This window comes from Gopherus flavomarginatus, chromosome 7 (assembly GCF_025201925.1).
Source record: "Gopherus flavomarginatus isolate rGopFla2 chromosome 7, rGopFla2.mat.asm, whole genome shotgun sequence".
Classification (NCBI taxonomy): domain Eukaryota; kingdom Metazoa; phylum Chordata; order Testudines; family Testudinidae; genus Gopherus; species Gopherus flavomarginatus.
The window spans coordinates 39,812,136-39,824,305 of NC_066623.1; the positions used below are offsets into that span (position 1 = coordinate 39,812,136).

At 57.9% G+C, this 12,170-nt stretch overlaps 1 protein-coding gene across 6 annotated transcripts in view; it reads left to right on the forward strand.

The window, feature by feature from the left end:
* Window positions 1–644: 644 nt before the first annotated feature.
* PCDH1 (protocadherin 1) overlaps window positions 645–12,170 on the forward strand; it is a 126,337-nt gene continuing 114,811 nt past the window's right edge. For all 6 annotated transcript variants that reach the window (XR_007775599.1, XR_007775600.1, XR_007775601.1 and 3 more), the window contains exons 1-2: window positions 645–804; window positions 9,980–10,794. Coding sequence is in view for 3 of the 6 variants with exons in the window: in XM_050962996.1 (XP_050818953.1) it covers window positions 705–804; window positions 9,980–10,794 (915 nt within the window). In the remaining 3 variants the exon portion in view is untranslated. The remainder of the gene's footprint in view (window positions 805–9,979; window positions 10,795–12,170) is intronic.

A 12,170-nucleotide genomic window follows, 5' to 3' on the forward strand; every position in this document is an offset into this window, starting at 1 on the left:
CTAGCCGGGAGCCGCAGGCAGCACCTCGGGCAGCTCCAGGAGCGCAGCTCTGCCTTGGAGTCACAGGGCTAATTCCTCCAGCTCCCAGGCTAAGGCAGCGCCTCTAATCCCGTGGGAGGGGGCTGGGCAGCTCCTTAGTCTCCGGAGAGGCGGGATTGGGGGGGCAGCCGCGGATGCGCCGGCCGTCGGGCTGCTCGGGGCTCTGAGGGGTGGGGGAAACGAGGCGCTGGCTACGCTCTCCAGTCAGGCTTTCGGGGGCACATTGCTCGGTCCGCAGAGAACCGGGGGTGTCCCGGGGCTCTCCCCTAAGCGCTACCGCAGGGCTGGGGTCTGGCTTGGTTCCCATGCGCACACCGATCCGCCCCCAGCCGGGCCGTGCAGGTGCCGCTCGCTGGGGAACAGGCGGCTAGCTCCGGCTCCGACCCACCGCGACACGAGCCAGAGGCTCCAACCGCCTCTCAGCCGCAGCGCTCGGCGGATCTGCTGAGCCCCCGCCTCGCCGGGCTCCACCTCCGGGTGCTGGCGGCAGCGAGAGGCGGAGCAGCTAGGGGGAGGGGGCTGGGCCGGCTCGGTGCGTCCCTGGCACAGACTCACACACGCCGAGAGCCGGACAGCGGGACGGACACGGCTGCGCCAGCCCCGCTTGCCGCGCCGGCAGGGAGCCGCAGCCCCGACCGGCCGCCACGGGTCCCCCGGGATTCCGCATGTTTTTTGGGGAACCAGCCGGAGGCGCAGAGCTGAGCCAGTCCCGGCAGGGGATGGAGAAGCCGGAGGTGCCGCGCACACGGCGCTCTTCGCTGCCAAGTAAGAGCTGGAGCCTGCCCGGTGCTCGGTGCCCCCGCGCGGCTGGATCCGGGAGCCCCCTCGTTGCCCCACGGCCATGCCTCCGCGTGTGTCGGAATGCGGGAGTCCGCGGGTCCTCCTGGCCGGTCCTCGGGCAGGGAGCGAGGCGGGGGCTGGGTCTCGGGGACCAGACGGCGGCGCTGGCTGCGGGGGCAGCGGGGTGCCCGGGGAGGGGGAGTGGAGCCCAGAAGCGATGCTGGGCAGGTTAGCGAGGCGGATGCTGCGCCCAGCGAGGGAGGGACGCGCCTGCCAGCAGCCAGGCGAAGGAGAAGGGGCAGGAGCTGCTGCCCTTCCGCCGCTTGCGGGGCCACCAACTTTCTTTCCAGGCTCTGCGCTGAGCAGCTGGGCGCCGTGATCAGAGGCTGCCCTGGGATCGGAGCCTTATTAGGGCGCATCCGCCCCGTCCCCTCCATGGGCTCCCGGGCTTCAGCCGTCTCGTCCCCGGAGATTCCCGAGGCTTGTTGGGCGAGGAACCCCCCCACCCTTCCGCACCAAGCGTGGATCACGGAGCTGCCCTAGCCCCAGCCAGGGCCGGGCGGGGTGGAGCTGCCTGAGCCAGGGGCTCTCGCTGGCTGCTCAGAGCCTGGGACCTGGGCCGGCAGAGCGGAGGGCCTGCGGGGCTGCGAGCTGCAGTGTCCCGGAGGGGCCAGGCCGGACAGCAGCGCCGTACGCGTCTCATGACACTTGTTGTGCTGCTGCCTCCATTCCCGGGAGAGGCTGCCCAGAGCCTGCCAGACCAGCGCCTGCCCGATCGCCCACCCCGGCTGAAACGGGCTCATCTGCATGGCAGAGGCTGGCTGCCCCCGGCGCTTCGTTCCCCACTGGCCCCCGAGCTGCCGGCCCGCCCCACAGCTTCCCCGGGATAACCGAGCCTGCCCTGGGGTGCGGGCAAATGCTGCTGTAAATGCGAGAAAGAGACTGGGAGCGCGCGCCCGATCGCCGCTGGCACGGTGTGCGCGCGCGCCTCTGGCATGGGGTGAGGGGTGAGTGGTGTGTGTGTGAGTGTGTATGTGTGCGCGCGCCACTGGCATGAGCTGTGTGTGTCTGTCTGTGCCACTGGCGCTGCTTTTGTGTGTGTGCCTGTGAACGAGAAAGTACCAGGGAAAGCACCAGGGAAAGCAGGTGTCACTTTCTAAATGGTCCAAACGCCTCCTTATCCACAGCTTTCCTGGCCTGCCCATAGCTCCAAGACAGCAGCTTTGGGATTTGGCCAATGATTAGTTCCCCGAGAGCGCGTAGAGTGTGTGCGCTGCGCCCCCCCCCCCCGCGTGAGTGTGCGCGCACGCCTCCCTTCCTCCCCCCCCCCCCGCGCTTGTGCCCTGCCTCTGGGTGTGTACTGGGGAGGGGGGAACAGGGACTGGCATTTCCCCCTTAATCCCTTTCCCCCTTTTTTCTGGGGTCACTGCCCAGCTGCCAGCCTCCCTCTGGGGCTCAGCTCTCCCCGGGTTCTAGCCCAGGGCCTGGGTGTACTAAGTCCTGACAGCTCCAGCCTGGCTTGGCATGGTTGGGAGAGCTGGTCAGTGCTAGAAATGCCCTGGCTCTGGGGCAAGTGGGCAAGGCAGGGCAGGTGTGATCTCTTGCATAGTGTAATATGGCCCAACCTGTGTGGGTGACAGTCAGTCTCCAGGCCGCTGGTGCCTGCTTCCCACATCTTGCTCCCTCTGTGCCTAGGAATGGTCGGGGGTTCCTTCTGCCTGTAGCTGCTGTGGTGGGGTCAGGCTTGGAAGCCCTGGGCAGGGAGTTGCTGTGGCCAGGATGTGCAGGTGTGATTCTCCGTTGCCCTGTTCCAGTCTACATGGCCAGGCAGCACTGCCTGTAGCTATGGCTGCCAGGGTAAGATCTTGTTTTCAGTTGCTTGTTGGTAAGATTTTACCAAACGCCAAATCTTCAGGCTGGAATTTCCCACACTCACTGTCTGCCTCCGGCTGGATCTTTCGGAAGGGTTCAGCTCAAAGGGCTCAGCCATAAAGGTTTCCACTGCTGTTGGGTTGAGAAGCTCTGTCACTGCCATGCTTTGGGGGTAAGGCTTGAAATTTGGCCAAGGGATCACTCCTTTTGCTGGTCCTGGGAAAAAAAACACCCAAATTTGGTCAAGTGGAAAGCCTTTGAAAAATCTTAGTGTGCACATGCTCAGTAGAGAGAGGTTCAGCCTCTAAAATCTCAAAGATTCGGTCTGAACTGAGCATGCTCTAGCTTAGGACTGCGAGTGGGGTGCTGAGCAGGACTTTCCCTGCTGTTGCTCCCCCAAAAGGCCAGGGGCTGCTGTGGAGCAGGGATGCTGTCTGTCCTGTGTCCTCAGTGATCTCCCCTCCCCCCACCCCTGTGTCCAGGCAGGAGGAGGAAAAGGGTGTGTGTGTGTATGTGTGGCAGGAGCTCAGGAGGAGGGACAGGTAGGAACAGAATGGTGGGGGGCAGAAGATGGGAGGGGGGACAGAACAAGGTAGCAGAGGGAGGGGGCAGGAGCCATGGAAGGAGGAGAATAGGATCAGGGTGTGAGCATGGCAGGAGCTGGGGACAGAAGCAGCAGGGGGTGCGGGGGAGATGGCAGCAGGGAAGGGGAAATGGGGGGAGAGGGGCAGGACCAGGAACTCTGGAGGAGGGAGTCTAGGAGCAGAGTAAGTAGGAGCAAGGAGACAGGAGATAGCAGCAGGGGAGGGACAAGGTGAAATGGGGCAGAGAGATTTATAACCACTAGAGAACACTTCCCTCCAGAACCTGGGACTGAATCCAGGATTCCTTAGTTTCAACTTTATCGTTCAGCAAGTATGTGTGAAACCTACTCGCAAAGTATGTCTCTATCCTCCTCTAGTGGTAGGTCTATATTGAGGTTCATAACCTACTACTGCTATCAATTAAAGTTAGCTCATATGGCAGAGTACTGTGCTGTGGAGCAAAGGATCCCAGCCCCACTGATGACACACGTTGGTGTCGGTGTGATTTTACACAATGAAATTTGTGTTTTTTTTCAATTGTTATGTTTTTTAAAAGTAAGAAATAATGTCTGTAAAGGAATATTAAGGTTGCAAAGTCAAGCACTCAAAAATTAGGGAATGCCTGAATGAAGTTTGCATGTAACCTTAATTCAGTCCACTTGTACCTATGCATTATGATACAGCCTTTAATTCTGTGATCACATACTGCTTTTTGCACTGGTCCCCTGCCTCTTTCAGTGCACAGGGTGGATCTGCTGTAGGGATGAATCAGGGTTGTGTATCTTTTGGGTTTCTGGGTGAATCAGGGTTGTGTAGTGAAGGAGGCTGCTTTCTGTGGAGCCCTTTCCTCCTTTGCTACAGAGGTTGGAAAGTGCGGAGGGGGTGAGGCGGGAGGGTTTCAGGAAGAGAAAGGATGGTTTCGCTGTGGTGGTTGAATACCACCCTCAGGACTGGGGTATCTCCCTCTCTCTGAAACAGGGTCTGTAGCCTGCATGAGGTGTTGATTAAACCCGAATATGCACAGGTGGCGACTTGGGTATCTGGCTTAGGACACCTTAGGTCAAAGCTGCAGAAGTGCTGAGTGCTCACAGCTGCTCTGAAGTCCACGGGAGCTGTGCTTTGAACATTCTGGGTGTTAACAAATGCTAAGATTGGGCCTTCTCAGATTTGGGCACCAAAATTTGTTCGACGCCTTTGGCAGTTTTGGCCTTAAACTCTTTGTTTCACTTTCCCATGTGCAAAATAGGGACAATACCCCCTCTACCTGACAGGCTTTGTGAAGACACATTCATTAAAGTGTGTGAAGCGCTGTGATGCTGTAGTGATGAGCAATATAGAAAAGCCCAGGAGGAAATGAATGATTCTGTATTCAGGTCATGGTTTGAGTGGTGTGCAGTAAATAAGATCAGGGGCCATGCAGTGAATGATGAGGATAAACAGAAATATTGAGCATGGAGCACTGTCCACTCAGTGCCCTGAATGAGGCAGAGTCCTGTGTAAACAACAGTATGTAAACATGTAATCCAAGACTGTCTCCTAATGCCCATAAACAAAGAGGACTAATGAAGGTCCCACAGGCATCTTTAATTCTGGTATTTCCTAACTTTTGAGTTCTGGACTTTGCAACCTTCCTGTACACAGCCCCTTGGGTGTAATTCTGCAGGGGTTCTGATCCCATCCTCATAACAGCAGTATCTGAGTGCCTTCTGATGGTGCATTGAGTGATGCTAAGTGTGGTTTGCTCTGTCGCTCACCCTCTCCCTGGGGGAGAGTTGTGTGTGCAGTGGAGTGGTTTGGGTTGTAAATGGTCACTGCTTCGAGTGTTTAGTGGTACAGGTGGGTTGTAGGAGAACGCCTGGCTTTCGGAGCAGAAGCTGGGGAGGTCTGGTACAATCCTTCGCTCCTGGAGGAGTTGGTTCCAGTGCATCCTGCACAGATGATCTTTACCATTGGTGGACAGCTTCACTGTGCCCAAGGGGCCACACTGTCAGCCATGATCCTCAGGCTGGAGCTCTGCAGCATGTCATTCACAGCCACGCAGTGTGTAGGAGTCGTTCACACACCCTCCGCACCAGCAGAGGGTGGTGGTGGGGCTGGGGCAAAAATGCAGCACCTGCTCCAGCCAAGGTGAATTGTCCTGGGAGTGAGCGCTGGTCTGTGCTCTGCCTCTGGCCCCTGCTGCAGTGAGAGAGGTGGTAGGGTGAGCCCTGGGTTTGCCAAGCCCCACCAGCAGTCACAGCGGAAGCTGCTGGGTGCGGAGCCCTGTAAGGCAGCTGACCCATAGAGCCCAGGAATGGCTGACTCAGGCTGCCTGCTAGGCACAGGGACTGCCTTACCTTACAACTTTCACCTTTGCCCCGAACCTCACCCGATGGGAACCACAGCTCAGGGACTGGACACAGTTGCAATCCACGCCTAGAATAAACAAACATGGGCAAACAACCTCTGGGAGCAGCTCCAGGCCCAGCTGCAGCTCCAAAAGAGCCTCACCTGGGAACTCAATAGATCCCGACCAGCTCTTGGGGTTTGTCCAACTTGGGCTCTCCCGGGCCCTGTGGTTAGATGGTATTTGTTTGTCTTGCTCCATATACAGCCATTATCTAGGGTGCTACTGAGCAGTAGGGTGCCTGAGAAGGGCACATGCATTCGCCGTGCAGGCATGTGGCACACTGTGGCTGCTGTCAGCCTTTTGCCTCCCTCTGGGAGCCATTCTCCACCAAAGCAGATTTTGTTCTGTTTCTTCTCTATGCCTGGAAATGTGCTTCTCCAGGGCCAGGGTTGATTCTTGGTGTTGGTGTCCCTTCTGGCTGGGAGGGGCTTGTTTTGCTCTCTCCCGCTGCAGCGCTTTGAAGTGCAAGTGTGGTCGCAGCGCCAGTGCTGGGAGAGAGCTCTCCCAGCGCTGCAGGTACTCCACCTCCTCGTGGGGATTAGCTTACAGTGCTGGGAGCCACGCTTACACTGGCGCTTTGCAGCGCTGTAACTTGCTGCACTCAGGGGAGTGTTTTTTCACACCCCTGAGTGAGAAAGTTGCAGCGCTGTAAAGCGCCAGTGTAGCCAAGACCTCACACTTTGCCAGGACAAATAGGGCCTGTCCCACACATGGGTTGCTCCTGGGCTGGCTGCTCCTGCCATGCCAGAGCCACCTCTCTCACTCATGCTGCCAGAGAGGGGCAGATTTTTTAGTCCTGCATGAAGGACACTTAGCAAAGTGGGACAGCCATTCCAGGGAGGGGGAGCCGGGCCGTGGGGCCAGGGCCTTGGAGCAGGGCTGCTAAAGCTTCCCTATGACTGTCATCTGTGCTTGTGGAACAGGCTGTGGTCTGTGTGGGAGAGGAGGGGCTGCACAGGGTCCCCTCTGCTGGGCTGGGGTCAGGGACTTGTGATGGGGTGTGAGCTGGTGGCTCGAGGAATGTGCTGAACTATGTAGCGCCTGAGCTGCTCTTGGCACTGACTGTTGCCCCACTCACTCACTGGGGGGAGCAGGGGCCCATTCAGGGTCAGAGCACCATGTAGCAGAGTGGGGGTGGGGAACGGAGGGATTCCCTGTCAGGGGGAGGGAGGGGGGGACTGAGTGTGTGGGAGGGGGGCTCACAATGAATGGGAATTGGGTAGTGCCCCATGGGATCACTTTGTGCTGGGGAGGGAGACTCAACTTGCGGGGCGGGGGAGGGTCTGGTCATATGTGAGGGAGGGGTAGCTCTGTGTTGGAGGGCAGCTTGCTGAGTGTGCGGGTGCAAAGAGAAGGGCTGGGGGAGCTTGCCGTGTGTGGGGTGGTCTGGAGCTTACTTTGTACATGGGAGAGGAGCCCACTGGGCTGGAGGGATCTTGTGCCTGGGGTTCCCATGCCCAGGTGTTGCCTTCCACAGGCTTGAACTGCAGCGTCTCTCCAGGGGCTGTGCTAGTAGACAGGCAGCTGTAACCCTTCCCAATGCCTGCCCTGTCCTGTGCGCACTTGGAGACACTCCCCGCTGTATAGGGTGAAGTTGGGGAAGGGCACTGCCAAGGGTCCTGTGCTCTGACCCGCTAGGGCCTGGCACTGCTTGTGGGGTTGATGTTCAGGGCAGGCAGTGAGGCCAGGCATGCTTGGAGGGGCTGGGCCAGGTGGGCATCTCGCATGTCATGGGGGAAGAGTGAGGGGCTCAGGGCTCATGCCTGGGGGAGAGGCTGGCCCTTAGTGCAATAACGGAACCAGGAAGAACTGGAGAGGGGGGCCCCCAACTGTGCGTTTCGGGGTTGAGCAGAGAGGTGTGTGTGTGGTGGAGGTTTGAGGTTGTGTGGGGTGCATAGGGGGCAGTGTTGAGGGGCAGGGGGTTGCAGTGTGGGGAAGGAGGAGTACAGCATTGCATGTCTGTTCATCACAGGAGGAGTTTCTGTGGGGGTATGAGGCTGGGGTATGGGCAAGGTGATGGGCTGGTGGGAGCAGTGCTGTATGTGGGGCCCTAGGAAATAGGGGATGTGGGGCCATGATTCTGGTCCTGGACAATCATGCTAGGGGCTGGCGAGTTTGACGCTTGTGTTCGGGTGTTTGGCTGGGATCGTGTCATTTCTAAGAAGGAAGTTAACGCTTGTATGTGTCAGGTACACAGCTCCCACTGTGGGCTGCTTATTGGATCTGTATTGGTAGTCGAGCCCTCTGTCTCCTGGGGTGCTCTGGTGTGTTGGCGGGGCTCGGAGAGTGTGTGTATGTGTGTGTGCGTGCGTGCGCATGGAAGGGGTCAGACAGTGTGTGTGTGTAGGGGGTAGGTTACTGTGTGTATGTGTGAAGGGAGTCAGACAGTGTGTATGTGTTGAGAGGAGGTTACTCTGTGTGTGCGTGCTGGGGAGGGTCAGACACTATATCTGTGTGCAGGGCCGATGAGGGAGGGGGGAAGACCGATACAAATTACTGGGGCCCGGCGGTCCAGAATGTGGCCGTGGGCCAAGCTTCCCTGGCTTCTTTGGCCCTGTTTAGCCAGTCCACCCTTGCTGGGGGGCCCGAATTTTTTTTTTCACCAGGGCCCGAACCTGTTCTTGGCAGCCCTGTCTGTGTGTTGGGGTGATGTTACTATGTGTGTTGGAGGAGTCAGAGAGTCTGTGTTTGTGGGAGGCTACTGTGTGTGTGCTGGTGGGGGAGTCAGACTGTGTGTGTGTTAGAGAGTTTACTCTGTGTGTGTGTGTGTGTGTGTGTGTGTGTTGGAAGTGGTCAGATTGTGTGTGTTGGGGGAGGTTACTGTGTGTGTGTCTGTGTGTGTGTTGGCGGGGGTCAGACAGTGTATGTGTTGGAGGAGTTCAGACTCTGTGTGTGTGTTGGGGTAGGTTACTGTGTGTGTATATCTTGGGGGGCCTGGGGCAATGAGGAAGGGAGGGATCTCACCTTGCCTCTCTGCCCCCCACCTGGTGTATGCCCACAGCTTGTACCAATGTGAGCAGGTGTGAAGCCCCAGCCTGCCCTATGTGGCCAGGGAACCCAGCTCAGGACCAACACAGCAGTGGTGTGGGTGTTCCACTCCATGTGAGGCAGCGCTGAGGGTAGGAGACACTTTATGGGGTGGCTCCAGTGCCCTAAGAGTCTCTTCTCCTGTCTGCTCTACTGCAGCCCCCTAGGGCCAGGAGTCCGGACTGAGTCTCTGTGCTCAGTGCAGTGTGTGTGTGTGGGAGAAGTGTGTGTCACTGCAGCGTGGGGGATGGGCGTGCGCTTGTAGCGTGTGTCAGTGCAGAATCCGTGGGGGAGGGGAGAGTGCACTTGTAGCATGTGTTGCTGCAATGCCAGGGTGTGCATGGGGGTGCACGCTTGTCATGTGTGTCTCTGCAATGGCGGCGTGGTGGTGGTGGTGGCGTTCGCTCACAGCGTGTCACTGTAGCACCAGGGTGGGGGTGGGAAGCTCATAGCATGAGTCACCGTAGCACAGGGGTGTGTGCGCGCTCGTAGCATGTGTCACTGCAGCACTGGGGGGGGGTGGAGTTTGCGCACCTGTAGTGTGTCACTGCAGCACTGGGGGGGCGCAGGGTCTCTGGGCTGCGGTGCGAGGCTGTCTCTCTGGCTAGAACACACTATGCAGTGTGTCACTGCAGTGCCGAGATGGGGTGGGGTTGCTCATAGCGTGAGTCACTGTAGCTCTGGGGGTAGGGGGCTGAGGAGGAGGAGGGTGTACTTGTAGCATGTGTCACTGTAGCACGGAGGGGGTGGAGGGGTTGTATGTTTGTAGTGTGTTGCTGCAGCACCGGCTTGGAGGCACTCGCTCACAGTGTGTCACTATAGCACTGAGGGGGGCACAGGGTCTCTGGTCTGCCCCGCAAGGCTATCTCTCTGGCTAGAGGACGCTATGCAGTGCAGGTGGAAGCTCTTTGCAGCGTGCCCTGCGTGCGTCTGCCTGGGTGCAGTGTCCGTTAGAGTTGTGACTAGCTGGTGGGCAGGGACAGGCGTGGGGCTGGGTTTCAGTGCCTGTGTTCTTACACAGGCAGGGCATGTAGGACCCTTTCTTCTGGGCATTGATGTTGGGTTGCAGAGGGCTGCTGGAAATCAGCTGCTGTGACCAGCTGAGCAGGGAGGTGAGTGTGTGGAGCAGGGAACTGCTCAGCTGCTTCATAGCTGGCAGCAGGGCTGGGCTTCTCATTCCTAGCCGGGTTGGACGTGCAGTGGCAGCAAACAGGGTATGTGGGGAGCGAGGAGGCCCAAGAAATGGATCATGCTGTGTCTAATCTGTGGTGTCTCTGCTTCCTTGCAGCCCCTGTCCAGTGCAGGATGACATGGCTGGCAGCCTACCTGGGCCTGTGGCTCGTCCTGCAGCTCCCCACCTTGGGCGCTGGGACACGAGTGGTCTACAAAGTGCAGGAGGAACAGCCACCCAACACACTCATTGGGAGCTTGGCTGCTGACTACGGCTTTCCTGACGTGGGGCACCTCTATAAGCTGGAAGTGGGGGCCCCCTACCTGCGTGTGGATGGCAAGACAGGGGACATTTACACCACGGAGACCTCCATTGACCGGGAGAGCCTGCGGGAGTGTCAGAGCCAGCTCCCAGGGGAACTCTGCTTCCTGGAGTTCGAGGTGTCCATCACGGACCTGATGATGAACAGCAGCCCACGCCTGCTAGAAGGGCAGATTGAGGTGCTGGACATCAATGACAACACGCCCAACTTCGCCTCGCCTGTCATCACACTGGCCATTCCTGAGAACACCAACATTGGGGCACTCTTCCCCATCCCCCTGGCCATGGACCGCGATGCAGGCACCAACGGGGTCGCCTCCTATGAGCTCCTGGCTGGGCCCGAGGCGCAGGAGCTCTTTGGCCTGCAGGTGGCTGAGGATCAGGATGAGAAGCAGCCGCAGCTGATTGTCATGGGGAACCTGGACCGGGAGCAGTGGGACTCCTATGACCTGACCATCAAGGTGCAGGATGGAGGCAGCCCACCGCGGGCGAGCAGCGCTCTGCTGCGTATCACCATCCTGGACATGAATGACAACACCCCCAAGTTCGAGAAGGCCCTGTACGAGGCAGAGCTCTCAGAGAACAGCCCCATGGGGCACTCCGTCCTCCAGGTGAGCACACAGCAGGGCACCAAGCATGGTGCACAAGCTGCACTGCCCAGGCCAGCTTCCCACTTTCTTCATCAGCTTTCAGTTGAGACAGGTGGAGCAGCCGGAGTGCCTTTATATTACTTGCTACGATTATTATTTATTAAGCATATTATGGGACCACTGATTGGGCCCAGTCATGGCCCAGGCCCATATTGCAGTAGGCACTGTACATTATTAGGAATATTACGGTAGCTCTCATGGGCCCCTGTCATGCCCAGGCCCCTGTGGCCCCAGGTGTTTTACAAACACAGAATAAAAAGAGCAGTCTCTGTCCCAAAGGCCTCACAGTCTGTCTGTCTGGGAATGTGCTGAGGCACCACCGGGAACCTGGTTTCAGGCATAGCATGATCACAAGTGGCAGGGGTTTTGTAGGTGGGCAGCTTCCCTAGTAAACCATACCACAATGTGGTAAGATTAAGAATGGAAAAGAAGTGGGGGAAGGCCAGGGCTGGTCTAGCAGGGACTGCAGTTCAGGATTGAGGGGCACCGGGAGAGCTGTGCTTGGGAAGCCTGCCCACTGCCTAGCTGTGCTAAATGCTGGCTACAGACAGGAAATTAGTCTCCCTTTCACCAGCATTAGATGCCTCTGAAACTAAAGCAGTCTCCTTTGGCTTGGCAATCCCTGGGAAGCGCCTGCTCCTCAGGGAGATGTGGGATGGTGCAGCCTCTCCTGTACATGCACAAACAAAATGTGGCACGGCTGAAGCCCTGGGGTAGCCAAAAGCCGCTTGCATGCCACAGACTCTACAGAGAGAATTTTGAGCCCAAGCGTGGCATCCTAATGCCCATTTCAATTGGCTGGGAGCCCTAAGGGATGGGTCTCTGTGGATTTGGTGGAAGGGGCACTGAGCTGATGGGAGCTGACATCTGTTTATCTGCAGCTGCCATCTTAATAAGTGGAACGCGGCCAGCACTCAGCTGCTTGGCTCGCTAATTTTGATGTGAAGTTTAAGAATTCATTTTTCACTGTTCAGAGAGCGAAAGTTGGAGGCAGATAAGGCAGAAGCAACAGGAGAATGGGCTGCAGCTCTGCTGCTGCCATTGCTCAGCTTTTATCTTTCAGGAGGAAAATGACTCCTTAGCTCAGGGAGTGGAGGTAAAAGGTGGAATTTACATTTAACAACTTTTGTTCTCCATCCAAATCTGCTGAGCGAGATAACGGCAGAGCTGCAAATGGTGCAGAGAGGAGCCCGCTTGGAGAGCTGATTAGGAAAGCAAATGTTAGACAAACCTCCGATTCTTTAGAAGGCAAATAATAAATGTGGAAACAGGCTTATGTGAATGCAGAACTCCTGACAGGGAGGAGTGGGGTGGGGAGAGGGGATGGAGCCATGCAG